This window comes from Drosophila rhopaloa, unplaced genomic scaffold, assembly GCF_018152115.1.
Source record: "Drosophila rhopaloa isolate 14029-0021.01 unplaced genomic scaffold, ASM1815211v1 contig_178, whole genome shotgun sequence".
Lineage (NCBI taxonomy): Eukaryota > Metazoa > Arthropoda > Insecta > Diptera > Drosophilidae > Drosophila > Drosophila rhopaloa.
Window position 1 is genome coordinate 11,192,808 of NW_025335059.1, and position 18,341 is coordinate 11,211,148.

General features: G+C 37.2%; 1 protein-coding gene across 1 annotated transcript; it reads left to right on the forward strand.

Moving 5' to 3' along the window:
* The first annotated feature begins 202 nt into the window (after nucleotides 1–202).
* Nucleotides 203–1,796, forward strand: LOC123037584. Its single transcript, XM_044459072.1, has 2 exons — nucleotides 203–1,603; nucleotides 1,659–1,796. Exons 1-2 carry the CDS (start codon nucleotides 290–292, stop codon nucleotides 1,668–1,670), a joined length of 1,326 nt encoding a protein of 441 aa, XP_044315007.1. The 5' UTR covers nucleotides 203–289; the 3' UTR covers nucleotides 1,671–1,796.
* Nucleotides 1,797–18,341: the final 16,545 nt, after the last annotated feature.

The following is an 18,341-nucleotide window of genomic DNA, read 5'->3' on the forward strand; positions in this document are numbered from 1 at the left end:
GAATATGTTTTAGTGGTATAACTCTATTATTTAAATATTACGTTAATAATCGTTAGTACTTAGAATAATTAGCTTTTATATAGTTGCCAATCTGGCAACTCTGAAATGTTAAATATCGGTGCTGATCGCAGCCAACTTCGCGTTGTCTAATGTTAAAACCGATGCCATGTAATTTAAAAGCAATTGCGCATAAGAACTAAGAGAGAACGGTCAAGTATAAATAAAGTGTAATTAATATTAAACCCCGTTTGTGCTACTATAAACTTCAGAAGTGGTCCTGACCCATAAAATGGATCTAATTGATGCACAGCAATTTACGGTCGTCCAGCTAAAGAGGTGGTTGGCGGCGCTGAACTTGCCAACCAGCGGCAACAAAGCAGAACTTGCAGCACGGCTGAATAGCGTGGACTCCGGGATTCGTGGAACTCGTCCACAAACCCCATTGTTGGAAAATGATGATATACTCCAGGAGTTGGCGCTGGATGACGACTTGGGGGAGAATTCCTCTGTGGAGGATGCCGATCCTAGGTCGGAGCTGATTTCTGCAGCAGCTACAAGGCCAAAAGGAGACGAGTGGTTTGATGTAGCCGACGGAGTATTGTCGCTACAACAAATACGAGCTGAAATTGAGGCTGGCAAAAAAGAGCTCCAGAACATTCTGGCGCAAATAAGAGACGCGTCACAAGCAGTTGCCAGTGACGTCATCAACAACGCAAAAAACTGCAACCAAGCAGTGGTAGCCGGAGAAGTCATGCAAGCAGTAGTCGGCGAAAACGTCAACGAAGTAGTTGGCGAAAAAATACCAAATACCGATAAAAGTGCCGATATTGATATTGGCACTGATATCGATGTCAACAAGGGTGTTGAACAGCGACAAATGGCAGAGGTAAACAAAGGACTTCAGTCGACAAACTTTTCACTTTCTTTGGCCAAAGAAATCATCATGGACTATGATGGTTCATCGTGCGCAAACATTTGGACTCAGCAAGTACGAAACATTGCTGATCTGTACAACCTGGATGCAGTGGGCGTGAAAATAGTGATTGTGTCCAAACTGAAGGGAATCGCCCAGCGTTGGTTGCACGCAAATGCAACGCGCATCATGGAGCCAGCAGAGAATCTGTTGGAACAGCTGATCTTAGCATTCAGTGATAAACTTTCCAAAGCAGAAGCCCGGCGCAAATTTGAAAATTTGAAGTGGCACCATACCGAAAAATTCGCGGTATACTTTGAAGCTAAGACAATGCTGGCAAGCAGCATCAACATCGAGCCTGACGAGTTGGTTGACCAGATAGTCGAGGGAATACCAGCACAGAATTTGCGTGATCAAGCCCGGATCCAGTGTTTCACAGATCCTATGCAAATTCTGCGTGCGTTTGCTGGTATCCGTTTGAGCAAGCCCAAGGAGTTTGTTTCGAAGGTGATAACTACAAATCGAAGCAACAACGGAGGACTCCGCTGCGCTAACTGCAACGCCAGAGGACACATCGCCAAGGATTGTCGAAAGCCAGCAAGGGAGCCAGGATCTTGCTACGCTTGTGGCAAATTCGGTCACTTTGTAGCCCAATGCGAAGAGAAGAAGGGAAATGCTGAAAACAATTATGTAAGGTATTTTAACATTCATTTTGACAGGCAAATAATATCTCCTATGGTTGCAGCATGCATCCTAGACTCTGGCAGTCCTATTTCATTAATTAAAAAATCTTTGTTGCCCACTGAGGCCCAACTACAAGAAGTCACCGAACAGTATTTTGGCATAAACAAAAGCCCATTGAAGATATACGGAAAAATTTTATGTTTTGTACTAAAAAAAAGAATAAAGTGTTATTTTAATTTAACGGTTGTTGCCAATGAGTCTATGATTAATGATGTGGTATTAGGTAGAAATTTCATGCAAGCTTGCGATTTGAATTTAGATTTAAGAACTCTAAAGATGATAACAGTAGAAAATGTATCAAAACATAACCCAAAGCAGCCTACTAAAGATCTGTCACTGCATATTGCTGAGATCAGTCATAATATTGAGTGTTTGGATAATGATATAACTGAAAACGTTTTAGAATGGTCAACTGAAAGTTTAAAAGCAGAGCACGCAGTCGTTAAGAATCACCATGAAAAAATAAGGCAAATGGCTATGAGACAAAACAGTGAAACAACAGGTCAAACAGTTAAGCGACAAAACAGTGAAACAACAGGTCAAACAGTTAAGCGACAAAACAGTGAAACAACAGGTCAAACAGTTATGAGACGAGACAGTGAAACAACAGGTCAAACAGTTATGAGACGAGACAGTGAAACAACAGGTCAAACAGTTATGAGACGAGACAGTGAAACAACAGATAAGACAGTTATGAGACAGGATAGTGAATCAATAGAACAACCAAAAATAAAACAAGTCAATAAAAATACAGATGAAACGATGATAAAGGAACAAAAGATGGTAAATGTAAAAATGCAACTAGAAATCGACGATTTTGAAACCGAAATACTGAACATTGACTTTACAAACGATGAAACCATTGATTTTAACTGGGAAAAAAGCACAACTTATCAAATACAATGTCGATTCTTAAGAATAATGGAAAACAGCTATGTGAAAGCAATTAGACCTGAAAAGCCTAAGATTAGAGCAGACATTAAATTATGTTTAGAGAATGCAAAGCCTTTTAGTTGCAGTCCTCGACGATTATCATATACAGAAATTCGCCTCTCCAATAGTTTTAGTCAACAAGAAAACAGGTGATATTAGACTATGTATTGATTATAGGAAACTTAACAAAGCACTGCTAAAAGACAATTACCCACTTCCACACATAGATGATTTATTAGATAAATTAGTTGACAGAAGAATATTTTCAAAGTTAGACCTAAAAAATTGATATTTTCATGATTTTGTAAATGAAGAATCTGTCAAGTATACGTCTTTCGTAACTACACTAGGACAATTCGAATTTTTAAGAATGCCGATGGGTATAAAAAATGCACCGGCTGTTTTTCAACGCTTTGTTAATAAAATTTTTGACGATATGATTAGAGCCAACAAAGTAGTAGTTTACTTGGATGACATAATAGTTGCCAGCAAAAATGTTAATGAGCACTTAGAAACGTTAGAAGAAATTTTTAAAAGGCTTACTCAGAATAGATTGGAACTTCGTATGGATAAATGCGAGTTTTTAAAGTCAAATATAAAGTATTTAGGATTTTTAATCTCTGAAAATGGTATTAGGGCAGATGATAAGGGCATCGAAGCTGTGAAAAATTTTCCAGTTCCCTCAAAGGTTCAGGCAGTGCAAAGTTTCTTGGGACTTTCTTCATATTTTCGAAGATTCATAAAGGATTTTTCTACTATGGCAAAGCCATTGTACGATCTTTTGAAAAAAGACAAACCATTTCGATTCGGAGAAGAAGAAATGAATTGTTTTCTAAAATTAAAAGAAAAGCTTATCGAGTCACCTGTATTAGCGTTATATAATTACAAAGATGATATAGAATTACATTGTGACGCGAGTGCTTTAGGGTTTGGTGCGGTGCTTTTACAAAAGAAAGACGATGGCAAATTACACCCGGTATTGTATTTCTCTAAGCGTACCACCGCAGATGAAGCTAAATTGCATAGTTTTGAACTCGAAACTTTGGCAGTTATATATGCTCTTCGTAGATTTAGGATATATTTGCAAGGAAAACATGTCAAACTAGTAACAGATTGTATCGCCCTTAAGTTAACATTAAATAAAGCAGAACTTAATCCAAAGATCTCAAGATGGGCATTAGAGATGGAAAATTATGATCTTGAAATATGTCACAGAGCTGGGAACAAAATGCAGCATGTTGATGCCCTCAGCAGGTATAACAGTATTCTAATAGTGGAAACCAACAGTTTTGAAGAAAATTTAATCATCTGTCAAGGAAAAGATCTAAGAATTAAAAAACTTAAAACCATGTTAGAAAAGACAGAACTTAAGTTATTTGAAATGAGGAATGGTGTAGTATACAGAAAAGCGAATGATAATAGGATACTATTTTACGTACCAGAAGAAATGGAAGATCAGGTATTATATAAATACCATAACGAAATAGGGCACGTAGGAAGGGATAAAATGATGGATATAATCTTAAAAACGTATTGGTTTCCGAGTTTAAAAGAAAAATGTGTATCACATATAGAAAATTGTTTAAAATGTGTAGCGTTTTCACCAAAATCAGGAAAGGGAGAAGGCTTTTTGCACAGTATCCCCAAGGGAAACAAACCGTTCGAAGTAATCCATATTGACCACTATGGTCCAGTAGACTCATCAAGAGCAAAGAAACATATTTTCGTTGTAGTTGACGGATTTACGAAGTTCGTCAGACTGTATTCAACTAAGTCAACGAACACTAAAGAAGTAATAACAGCATTAAAAGATTACTTTAGAGCTTACAGTAGGCCAAAATGTATAATTTCGGACCGTGGTAGTTGTTTTACGTCTAAGGACTTCGAGGAATTTATGGAAGAAAATAATGCTAAACATGTCAAAATAGCCACAGGCTCACCGCAAGCAAATGGTCAAGTTGAGAGGATTAACAGGAGCCTTGGACCAATGATCGCGAAACTAGTTGATCAAAGTAAAGGTGTATACTGGGATAACGTTATAGATAAAATAGAACATGCTCTCAATAATACATTGCATAGAAGTATAAGACAACTTCCGAGTAAGATGCTTTTCGGTGTAGGACAAAAAGGAAAAATAATCGATGAACTTAAGGAAAGGCTAGAAGATATAAATGAAAATCCAAAGTCAGATAGTTTAACACAGATAAGAAAACAAGCGGTGACTCACCAAAAACAAGTTCAAGATTATAATGAGAAGTATTACAATAAAAGTCGAGTAAAGGCTAAGAGTTATAAAAAAGGAGACTACGTAATGGTGAAGAATTTTGATGCGACTGTTGGTGCTGCTAGAAAACTGATTCCCAAGCATAAAGGACCTTATATGATTGCGAAAGTGATGCGCAATGACAGATTTTTACTAAAAGACGTCGAAGGGTTTCAATTAGCACATAAACCTTACATAGGTGTTTGGAGTGCGCAGAACTTAAGACATTGGATAAGGAATAAAAGTAAAAAGTAATAAAAAAACATATAGTTTAGAATAATATGAAAATATTGTACATAGATATGCATTATTTGTAAAAAAATCTAATTTTGATCAGGTGATCAACCGGTCAGGATGGCCGAGTTGTAGTAGGATAAGTCACTGACTATATATATTAGTATGTACAAGTATACACAGTTATGAATATGTTTTAGTGGTATAACTCTATTATTTAAATATTACGTTAATAATCGTTAGTACTTAGAATAATTAGCTTTTATATAGTTGCCAATCTGGCAACTCTGAAATGTTAAATATCGGTGCTGATCGCAGCCAACTTCGCGTTGTCTAATGTTAAAACCGATGCCATGTAATTTAAAAGCAATTGCGCATAAGAACTAAGAGAGAACGGTCAAGTATAAATAAAGTGTAATTAATATTAAACCCCGTTTGTGCTACTATAATTTTAAGTTACGGAAAAGGATAGAGAAACGAGGAGAAGGTTGCCTAATTGAGGCTTTGAGTGCTCTAGTGAATTAGACCATTAAAATTAGATTCTAATTTCATTGCAAAACAATTTTCCAACTTCAAACGACATGAACAACGATGGAAGCAAAAACAACAAAATAACAACATGCAAACGTGTTTACCCACTCATTTTGGTTTTCGTAACAGCAAGGGATCCGAAAGCTAGAAAATTTAAGCAAGTAAAATGCGAGTAACTCCCTCCAACGCAAATTGGCCAAAGCCCCTCAAGGTGATTGCTGGAGTTGTATCGGTTCCTGTGCGTTCAGTTACCCACAAAAGCCGGAAATAACAGTATGACCTAGATTTGCATGCCAATGCTGGTCGCAGGTTGCTCTCAATGTGTATATAAACACACAGTTTGGCCTGCTGCGTAACTGTCCCTTGCTAAAGTTTCAATTTAAAACTGGATTTAACATTTTGCTATTTAAAGTGCTATAACTCGAAATTTCTTAAATTAAAAAGTACTTCATGTTGCCTTATTTTTCAAATTCATATGTCGCCATTTATAAAGCTGTCCCTTTTTTAATTTACATCTCAGTCATATATACTAGGTTTCATTTATCACAATTTAATGCAAACCATTACAAACCAAGCATATCTGCTTTATGCAATCACTATTCCCAACTCTAATTAACTACTGTTGAGCCACTTGCTTTATATTTACATACTGCATACCCATAAATTTTCTAGCATTCAACACTCACAAAACTTCTTATCTCTTAATATACTCATTAACTTTTGGCCATATCAAAGCAATCATCACATCGCCCCCACACGAGCAATTTTGTGCCACAGAATTTTTGTTTTCCCAACACAAACAACAAAGGCACACAAACTGCACCCGAATGTTGAGTTGGGTAAAATTATTCCATATAATTTGTAAAAGAGCGACCCATAAACGGGCTCAGCAGGTCACAAACATTTGAACCCTCCCCATCGCGCTGAACTTGCATACTTTATTAGTTTGGAGCGCTAAATTAATAATAAAAAGTTTTGTATTTTCGCCCAGTTTTGCGGGTTTATTTGGGACACAATACGCATAAGCAGTGTGGTGCTGTTTTGGGTCGAGCTTGATTATTAAAAAAACAAAAGTAATTAGAAGCGGAAAAAGTGGGCGAAAACTATTTGCGTCGACGGATTGAAACTGTGCTCATCTAGACATATTTAGCCGTACTTTATTTTAATAAAACAACAATCTGCTTGAAACTGATATGCTTTATATATACGAAAGTTTTCAGCCTGAAAGGCGTACGATGTTGAGGTTGTTTTCGGTATTCGCCAGAAATTGCCCCCAACAAAAGTTTATGAGCAGACGGAGTGGCATAAATCTGCAAAAATGAGCCGCTGACTTTTGAAACTGGCGGACAGCTTGGCAGCCATTTTGTGGCGGACCATCCTTTCCATTTGCCTGAAACTCTGAGATTCATATAGTGTGTGTGTGTGACAGACTTAAGCCGCGGCAGCAGGTTGTTGACAGGATTTCCTTCACGCACTTGCACTTTGGCCTCATGCAGCTACTGACTCCACCTTTCAGACTGATGCAAAGTTTAAAATTTTCAAGTCAGAATGCTAAATGAAAATAACATTTGGCGTTTACATTTACATTCCTTTTTTTTGCAATAATTTTTTTTTATCAAAATAAAACTTTTTAAATAAGGTATATGGTTATATCATGTGACTGTATTACCAGTTCAATAATTATATAATAATATATTTTTATTTTTTTGGAAAGGCGGAAAATAAACGGTACGAATTGCAATATTTAAATATGAGAATATAATATAATTTTGTTCATACACTTAAGTTTATCTTATAAATCATGCTTGTCGGGAAGTGCATTTCCAGATTGCTAACAATTTTAACAATAACTGCGCGCAAACTCGAGGGTAATTTGGAAAATCAGCCTTAATTCCATCAGACAAGTGCGGCACTGCAAAGTGACTTCGGGGGCCAGTGGGCCAGTTGGTCGGTCGGTGACTTCAGTTGGCCAATGTGTTGACAGGACGACTGGGCGCGTCGAGTGTCTCTGACCTCGTCACCGAATTCAATTATTCAGCAGCTGCAATCCTGAAAATGTGTAACTGTTGCCTGTTGGCAAGCCTTAAAATATTAATTAGAATGGCGCAGCCAGACGGGAAAGAGGCGGAAAGGACAAGAGATGGGAAGTTGCTTCAGATGTTGTTGTCACATTTGCGCCAAATGAAGGCGTGGCACTGTCGGGCACGCCTTTTTAATTATGTTGTTTGCTGGGAAGTCAGCCATTTGTTGTATTCTGCATAGACATAAACAATTTTATAACTATGAAGTAAAGTTAAGATACGGAAAATAGCTTACTGCAATTATAAATCAGAATTTTGGTTTCTTGTTGTAAGATTCTTAATTATTTTTTTAACTCTTAATAAACTTTTGAAACAGATGATATTAAGTACTTTATCAAAATGTCAGGCAAAGCTTAAATAAATAGCTAGTAGCCAAAAAAATATATAAAATAAAGGTTTTGAGTCTTTACAAATGTTAACAAATTAAAGGGGAGTAATAAATTCTATGTAGTGTTTAAAAAAGGTAGTGTAGTGTTTAATTTGGATCAAATTAATTAACTAACTTGGTTCAAACTAGTTTGAGCTCGTAAAAAACTACTGTTTTTACTCAGATTTTATTACTTTTCCCTGTGTACTCATGCCTGATTACAATACAGCTTTACAAACCGAATGAAATAGCAAAGAAAGGAATACTTAATAGAGGGAGAAGAGAAGACTGCGTGGGCAATGGTGAAAGCCGCACTTGCAACCATTTGCCTTTGAGCGGAAACGACATAGAGGGCGCTTGGCCCGACCCATTATGCATAAGTTGCTGCATTGTTGCTGCCACTGCTAATGGTCCGTGCTCCTGCCTCCGGACTGTCCGCATCCTTCCGCCCCTTCCAACCCTTCCGCCCCCTCGCAAGGTCAGGCGCTGTAATGTTTTTAATTAAGCATAACAGCCCCGCCTCGTTGTGTTTTTGTTTTTCATTTGCGAAATCTAAGTGGGACAATGCACTGTGGTTCCGCCAGAGGCCAAAAATCAAAAAAAGTGATAACAACGAATTGAAAAAAATTAAAAGCAAATTTTCTCTAAAATGTTCAAACTTCTTGATGGCAAACCGGTTTTGTCTGGAAATCTAACGGGACTTTATAAAAATAGAATGTAAAGCGTGATCATGTGTACATTCTTGCAGCGCATCTGTACTTATCAAGAATTTTAACAAAACAAAATTGCGCTTCAAAGTGGTCAAACGTTTGATAGAGTGATCCGATTTTCATCGTTCAAAATGCATTTTGAAGTTGAAGGTATTTACTTTAAATGTATATATTAAGAATTAAATAAATCCAACAAATTTTTTAGTGAAACTAAAAAAATCGATTTAATATTTTTGTGTATTTTGTGAACGTCTTTTTTATGTTTACCTAAAGTTTTAGTTGTGTTCCCCCGATTCCCCCATAGATATTATATTCATTGTATTAATCAGAGTTTTTACTTAATAAAAGTGTTTAAGTCAGCTGCAGAAACTTGCAGATGTGTGTGAAACAATCAATAATCTAACGCATATTTTTATTTCTTCAAGGTCAAACTTGTCCAGCAGAGCCCCTGTGTGTGTTTTGTGTGTTTGTTGTCGTCTTTACTTGTGGTTTACATTGTGTATAAAAACTTCGTAATATTTAAAAATTTTTGTTTTTAACTTTTAATTTCATAGGCAACATAAGTCAGTGTGTGTTGGCACGCCTACATATTTTTAATATACATATAAATACAGACATATTGAATTATTTGCTTTTACGGTCCGACCCATATATTACTGGGCAGAGAAATATTGAAAAAAGGACAATTTAAAATTATTTCCTTCAGTTAATAGCTTGCTTGATGAGACATCCTAAAATTTTTGTATAATTTTGAAGTTACAGCCATTGTAAATTTTTTTAGTTTTTAAATGGCTCATAAATTGTTATTGTTTAATTATTTGTTAAATTTTATTATTTGGGGTTCATTGGTTGGCGGATTTTTTCAACTACAAACACTATTTACGAAGCTTGGTAAAACTTTCAGCACTCTTATGCTATTAAAAGCATTTTTGGCCGCGCTTCCATACAAGCGGAACCACAGTGCAATGGCAATTTGCTGGAGAGCTACTCGAATGCCACAAAACGGCAGCATTTCACTGCATTTTGCGAACTAAGGGAAAACCTTCTAACATTAGTGAAGAAGAGCTTTAGCTAGAAACCACACGATGTCTTTATATTATCCTTTTACAATTATTTAATTTCTGATTTGTTCCATTTTTTCTTATTGTCACTTCTTATCTCGTCACCTGCTCCCCTACCCATAATTTGTATAACAGCAAAATATTATTTGTTTATTTACCTTGAATAATTTAATTTCAATTTTGATGACTGCCTGACTATATTAAATATTTATCTGCAATAATATTTAATTTTCTGCAAATAAACGCAATCAGACCCATTCCAATTAAGCCAATCAAATACCGCGGAGTCATTCACATTCATGACCGATCATACTCGTCGGGAATTCAAACAAGCCGCGTTTATTTCACACTCGAATTGAGTTTAACTTCTACATACTTTTAATTTACAATGTACACTTTGTTGTTGCGTCCAAACAAATTATTTAAATTAATTTCTGAAATTTTTTGCATTCATTGCATCGACCAATTTACTTACAAACTTCGCATTCATTTACATTGCATTTCTTTCTCTGACTCAATAAAGAGAGTCATTTGCAGCGTGTGCACTGCGGCGTATACGCAATATGGAACTGCAATAGGCTGGCCGGGAAAAAACCGACAGATGATTTGCCGAAAAACACTTTATGAAATGTATTAAATTCACCCGCCTCGACAAATTTATGTATAATTTTTTGTCGGTCCCCGCTGCTGCTGTTGCCCATGAAAAGTGCATAAATTTGCTTTTATTTTTTCCCCTTTTTAAACTTTCTGCCGCCTTGATGTAAAAATAAGTAAGAACGAAATGGGGCGATGGGCTTGTGCCTATGATTAATGAGTGCACAATTTAATAGGTGGTCTTCGCCGCTGACGCCGCTCCAATTCCAGTTGCAGTTGCCACTCCCATTTCCATTCTCATCTCCATCTCCGCCTCCGGTTTGTATGCATTTCCCGGGCATTTTCACATGATTGCGTTTAATTCTTATATATGCAATATACGTATATCTATATTTATACGCAGGCATACTTACACAAAACAAAAAATCAATTTAAACTGGTAATCCACTGTTAAATATCAGAGTTTGGCCTCAGAAATATATTCTTGGACATGGGGTTATTATAGAAGTTTGTAGTATAACACTTTTAAGATTTTCCATAGTGCTAACATTAAAATAAAAGCTTCAATGTAAAATCCATTTTCAATATTAGTATATTAACGATAATTTTTAGTTGTGTACTGTTTGCAGTTGCTCCGCATACCTTACACCATTTTTTTCTTTTTCAGAGCCGTACCCCCAAAAAAGTGTACCCTCGTTTTTCACCCTTCCGTTGTGATTTATTACTTCAATTGTGTAGTCGCGGAAAATGCATTTTGCGCATTGCATTTCATTGCCGACAGCGTTTGTTTTTTCCCCCTTTAGATACCCCTCCCCTCCCCACCACACCACACTGCATTCGGTGAGGTGTGAAGTCGGTTTCACACACAAACACACGCATGTTTGTGGCCGCTCTTTATATATGTACCAAACATACGAGCTCAAATACAAATATACAAATTTTTTGTGGGGTTTGTTTAACCATCTGAGGCTGTTTGCCAATGGAGCTTGTTCGGCTGACTAAGCTGATCGGAAGGTGTTCCATTAATATTTGTTGGAGAAGGAAATTAAGGGAAATACTACACGAAATTACAGATTGGTTAAAAAATGAACACTTTGAAAAATATGTGTATTTTAAGAATCAAATTTCACTTATAATAACGAGAATATATATCTTACTATGAATTAAAAAAATAGTTTTGTTGGTACCTATATTAAAAATTTTAAATCCGATTTTTAAAGTACTGCAAAATATTCTTAAAAATGTTTAGTTTTAGCTTTGAATTTATATTTAAACCTGGAACAAAAAATGTTTGTAGAAATTGTAGAAATATAAAGAAGCTTAAATGTCATTACTAAAATGTACTATGTAATATGCAGTCTAGTTTTTGTTAACGTATCTCTTTAAATGCATACAAGAGGCCAGTTTAATTAAATATTTATATTGAAGCCGTAAAATAAAATTGGTTTTGAGTAAAAGAGCACTTCCACAGTCGAATAGAGATCCTCATCTTACTATACTATATGTGCTCCATTCTTTGTCTCTCGTCCACTCGGCATCTATTCATTTCATTCCGGGCTGGGGTTTTTGCCGCCCGTCCCGTAAATCACACAAATGTCGGGGCAGCTATAAAATCGCACTCGTAGCATACTTTGCAACGCACTCCCACGGGGATTTTCGGGGATCGAGGACTGCACTTGCATGTAATATAATTTGTTGGCACTTGCAGATGCGGTATGCCATTTCTCTCTCTCGAGGTGGCCTAAGGCCCGCAATTGTGCATTTAATTACACCCATTGCTCAATATTTAAGTAGATCGTGGTCCCAGTTGGCGAATGCCGCCCGGAGTCCTTTAAATTATGCTCGACTTTGTGTGTAACATTTGAGTATAATCGTGGCGCCGATTCATGAATTCCGATGATTATGCCGATCAAGCCGGCAGTGTGAACTCAATTTCTATGGCATTCCATCATTGACGCCACAAATCGCTATTGGCATCGACAACAGCTGCATCTGGAATTAGTTTTTCATGTAAATTTTTAGCCAAACTATGTGTGGTTGGCTGCGCTCCACCTCTGTTGGCCAAAATTCCCTGGCCATGTGCGTTTATTATAATTTATGTAGCAATTTATCATCTAGAGTCCCCGCCCGATCCCCCGTGCCCGAATTCCATGGCTAATGCCCGATGACCATCGGCAGCAACAAATGCATAGTTTTCCATAATATCCATGAGCCTGCCCGAATTTTCAATTAGAATTTTTGGCAATGTGTGTCCAGGCTTGGGGAATTGGAGTACAAGTGCGCCGGTGAAGTTAATAAATTTTTAATAAATTCTATTGAAATTTCCACAGACGAGGAGGGTGGGTAATTTACCTGAAATGAAAGGGCGACAGAGTAATGTTTGGCTAAACTTTTAAAGGGTTTGTTTAGCAGCCAGGAATTTACAAAATCCTTTTGTTTAACGTGCCAGTGTCCTTGAAACAAAAATAATTGATATAGAAATTACATAGAAAAACTATGTTGGTAGCAATAGATAAAATAGATCATAAAACTTATTTATCACATAACAGCAGGCGGCAATCCATTTAAAATAGAGGAATAATCTTATTTAACGACCAGTTCACAATTAATTATTATCAATTATTATCTGAAATAAGTTATTCTTAGTTTTTGTTAAAATTTCTTTAGCCCAAATGTATAATCTTGGATAGTAGTATCAATTTGTCATGCAATCGTCTGTCAACTAAGCCATAAATTTCCCGACCAAAGCACGGATCAATAGAATAACCAATGCAAAGGTGGCGCCGCAATGCTGAAGCATTTCTCAAAGCTCTTTAATACTTCGATGGAGCGGCGATTAGAGGTCTTGGCGAATGGCAAATGGCCGACAAGCGCCGCAGACCCGCTAACAACAATAAACAAAACCGGCGGAGGCAAAGTGACGACGGCATTAGACAACATCGCATATCAATGCAATCGCAATCCGCTTTTTGCCAAGATTTATGGACAATGCGGCACGGCAGGCCAAGTCGAAGTTGCCGTCGCGGAGTTGAAGTTGGCAACGGCAGCTGCAAGTTGGCTTACAGTAAATATAAAATGGCTCAGACGGGAAAATCAGCAATTCAAAGGGTTTTGCGTGTGAAGCCAGCTGGCGACAGTCGACGGCACTTCTGGCCGGAAAAACCAAGGAACGATGGGCGTGGAAAATGCGAAAGACAGGACGAGAAAAGCCCTCCTTCCAGCACAAGCTGTGTGCCATTGCAATGTCAATACAATCTGGCAATGGTTCAATAGCTGGCAAAATGTTTGCCTAACCGCGTGTGCACTCACAATGCACATCGGACATTGTTTTTGGTCGATCAACGGGGGCGGGTTTTGAGGGGGCGTGGCATGTGGGGCAAATACCACGCTCCCTGCCCCATATACCATGTTCCATGTGCCATGAGCACGCCTCGACGAGCATACAATTGGCATGGGTCGCGGCACCGCAACAAATGAGGGGCAATCAAAGCTGCCTCGGACACAAACTGCTAAAACTAAACTGGAAACTGAACGCTAGGCACTGAAATCCGGCAGCTGAAAGCCGTTGCGATTCATTTGTCGCCTCAGCAGACCGATTAAGCGGGTAATGAAATCTAATAGGAACAAAGTAAAATCGTTGCAAATTGGCAGGTGGTGTTTACTCAATAGTATAGCAACTAAATAAATTAAACACATTTCAGAAGCAGAAAGTTCAACACACTTAAAAATACATTTATTTCGAAAACAAAAATTTCTGTATTTTATAAGACTAGTGAAGGGTGAGAGTTTAGGACTGTGCATAGGACCACACCTTTATTTAATCTTGTCTATTAGCTCTCCATTATTATAATGAGATACGAATAACTATTAGTAATGTAGGACTTTATAAAATATTTGTATTTGAAAATAAACATTTAAATGCTAAATTTCATTACTAATGTGTATTAAATTAAATAATGATATAGGCTTGTAATTCCTTGCTGGCTTGAAAATCGTAAAAGTATTATAATTTTGTCCGAAATCCATGAGTATCTTCCATGACTTGCAACTAACCAGACTGGCTAATTCCTGTTTTGAATAATCTTCTCCAAAGACAACATTGAAAAAGCATTCTCAGATTTTCCAAATAATTAGAGTGCGCTGTAGAAATTCGGAGAAGCAGTTCGCACCTCCTGCTCTTGGTTGGATTTAATTTTGCGACAAGGTCTTACAAATATTGTGACATTCATATAGAAATATCCTGTCGGGGGAAGCGGCTATAGTGGCGGCCAGATAGGGGGCGTGGCAGCCGGATCCGGATTGTTTGTTGGCTGCAAGCGATAGAAGAAGCAGCAGCACGGCAGGAGCTCAGGTGCTCAGGAGCTGTGGCAGCAGAATCAGCCGAAGCGATGATGCCCCGTCATCCTGCTGCCGGCTGTATGTATGTGTGCGGCAAGCCAGGCACGACAAGAATTTAATTAAAATCTGAAATTACTGCCATCGGCAAGAATTTCGCAATGGCCAGGATTTTGAGAATTTTTAGATGCGCAAAAAAATCTCTTGTGCAGTAGGTTAAACTCTCGAATTTTCACTTTAAATGCGCCACAGATGTTCTGTCCATATTGACACGGGCAAATATGACAGCTCCTTAATGAAAAGTGCATACACAAAAGCCGGGAGAATTTAACCTGGAAAATTCTGCAGGAGCCAGAGTGACTTTGACTTCGGGCTGCTTGACGTTTTCACGCCATCGCATGAATTTAAATGTATTTTTACTGCAGTCTTAAAATAATTACTTATTGTCCTGTGGCCGCATTAAGGCATACGCTTCCCTAGACACGCAATGCTTAATGTCAGGCAAATTAAAATTAATGCCGTTTCATTCGATCGGGCAGGGAAAAATTGAATTTTTCGAGAAAAGCTGAGCTGCATTTTAAATTTTAATAGGATAAATATGCCTGCACGCGCTTGTGTATCTGCTTGAATGCGACGTAGATTAAATTATACGAAAATATGGCCATCAGTAAACCTATAAACAATTGGACAAAAGGCCGCCCAACTGATATCCGTGAAGCCGCAGCAGATGAAACCCACTATCCGCTTGGAAGAAATTCAATTTCGGGAGCGGCTATCATGGAACTTGCATACAACTTAGTGCGCAATGCATTTATAAGAGAAGAAAATCCATTATATATTTATTAGCCTTTAATTTACATTTCGTTTTATAATTTCAGCTATTAAGCAAGCTTCTTAATCCGTAATTGGATTGTGAGACTCTTTATTAAAACTTGGCTTACTGTCGTTCGCAATACGGTTTTATCTTCTATCAAGAATTAATATATTAAGTTTCATTCAGTGTAGTTCACTGTCGTTTTGCCACTTATGCTTGTTGTCTTCTCTTTAACTTTCATATATTTTTATATGATATGACATATGTTGTTGTTAAGCTGCATGGTTTTTCTGGCCATTTTTGTATGTAGTTGTTATGTACATCTGCGACCGGGTTTGTTAAACATTTCCGTCTTGCCTTTCGCATCGTTGCTCTCATGGCGTATACTTAATTTGGTGCCGCAAACAATTATAAATTTAATTATAAAACGAATATAAAGAGGGTGTGGGCATGAGTAGTTGGCTGCGGATGTACGTGTACTCTTGTCGGTTTAGCAAAACATTTCAGGGGCGTCAGCTATTGAAAAGCACACAAACGCAAATGTGACAAGTTACTGTAAATTTACACGATAAATTCATTAAAAAGGTACACAAAACGTTGCAAATAGTTTACCGATTTGTTGTTGCCAAAGTGCTCTGTTGTTGTTTCTGCAATTGTCAGTGTCGGCATTGCATGTTCAGTTGATTCAATTTAATTGTTTTGCAACATGCACAGTAAGGTGGGTGGCAGGCGTATTTCATTTGCGAATTGAGTTGCCTGATTTTCCCCGTGACAATAGATTTGCGGCATTTTGGAAAGGGAAAAATTCCGTAACAAGCAAAAAGAAACATTTTGCAGGATCTGCATTAATTATTAGGTACCTTCTAGCTTTGTTTTCCTAATTTCTACTCATTTTAATTAAAAATATTTTGTGTTTCAACAAAAATCAGAAAAATTCGGCGTGCGTGGACTTTTATACAAATAAAGGCACGGAATGTGAAATCCCCATGGCAAAGCTTTTGCGTATACTATTTCCAAATATAGACCAAAAATATGTTGGTGCTGCACAGTAAAGCAGTGAAGCAAATTTATATATGTTTATGTGCCATTTTGGGCACCAAATAATCAAAAGGAATTTGATATTTCCAATGTTACAGCATAAAACACATAAAAATTGGAGTTTTTAAATAGCTAGAGAATATCAACATAAAAGTTCTTGTAAAACGCTTATCTTAAAATTTAACAATCTTAAAATTTTTAGGATTAAAGCTTTTCCATATGTTTGGTCGTTTTCTATCTATAAAAAAAAGAAACGTTAGCCAGTTATAGTTATAAAAACGGATCGTATCCTAAGAAAACATTCAAAGCAATAAGGGCACATAAGCCGAAAGCACTCAAAATGAAATCAAATCAAAAAAACGCACTTTACGAAGTCCTTTAGCCGCATTTATTACTGCAGTATGCGTGATTTGCAGCAATTTACTCATAATTTCAGTCTGAAAAAAAAGTCCTACAACAAGGAAATGAAGGGAAAAAGTTGCTAAAGCAACACACCATTATTATAAATATTTCATTAAGTTTTAAGTGCCTCCACGCAGCAGCACAACAATAAAAATGGGACACGACACGCGGGAGCTCGCGACCGATTTGCCCGCCATTACTCATACGCAGAGTGGGACCCTTGATGCGTGGCCAACGTCGCCAGTCAATGAGTGCCCACTGCGGTGCCCCCATCAGAGGACATAATAATTTTAATTGCCCGCGTGGAAGTGTGTGTATGCCACCAGCTTTGGTTAGCATTTCCGGGGTCTGGAATCTCTCCTGCGTTTTCTTCTGACATTTCGGCCCAACCATATAAATTAATTTGTACGGCGACAAGTGGACCACCCGCCGATTTCAAGTGCTTTTATTGCCTGCTCAGGCTTTTAGCATAATTGAGTGCTCGAATTTATATTATTGACAATTAGAAGTGTCAATAAATTCGTTTTTTATGATGCCTTTTTGTGATTTCTTTGTACATTGTGTCCTTTGAGTAACAAATGGTATGTAAAGAAGTTAAAATAAAATAAGCTTGCTTTTCGAAGCCTTCCTTATTTATCAGTGTTGTTGTTAGGCTTCAAAACTGTCATTGATTTCTGATATTTTTGTAATGGGTATGAGTATATTGGAATGAGAGACTGAAAGCTGTATTATTTGGTATTTTGTAGTTTTGCTTCCGGAAAAAAACATACTTTTATTTTACCTTTTATCTTACTCGGCACGTGTTTGGGACTTAAGACCCCGCATTATCCCAAACATGATAGATATTGCCTTTTGACTGACTTTTGTTGGTTGCCACTTTAAGTTTTCATCAGTTAAATAATTTTTTGTGTGGCTTTGACATTTTCGATCAGTTAATTCGCAAGCAAATAGACTAATTTACTTGCGTTATTGTTAATGTTTTATATAAATATAGAATATCGAAACATATGTATGTATATTGAAATTATATTTTATTTAATATTTTAAGTCTGTTGTGTACTGATAAATCAATTACATTTCCCATCAAAAATTTTTCGGCAGAATGGCAGGCGGTAAAACAATATCCTGAAGCAATTATTTGTGTATTTATTGAAATTACATTTAACTCAATGCCATTTCGTGCCCTGGGTGTTGTGTTGTTTTTGAGTGAGCCTTCGTATATTCCACATCAGGTTTTCATTTTTTGTGATTTTCTTTGCTACTTTATTGAAAGGGCCTGGGCTGTAACATTATAAGGCAACAAGGACGAGCCGAGGCAGAC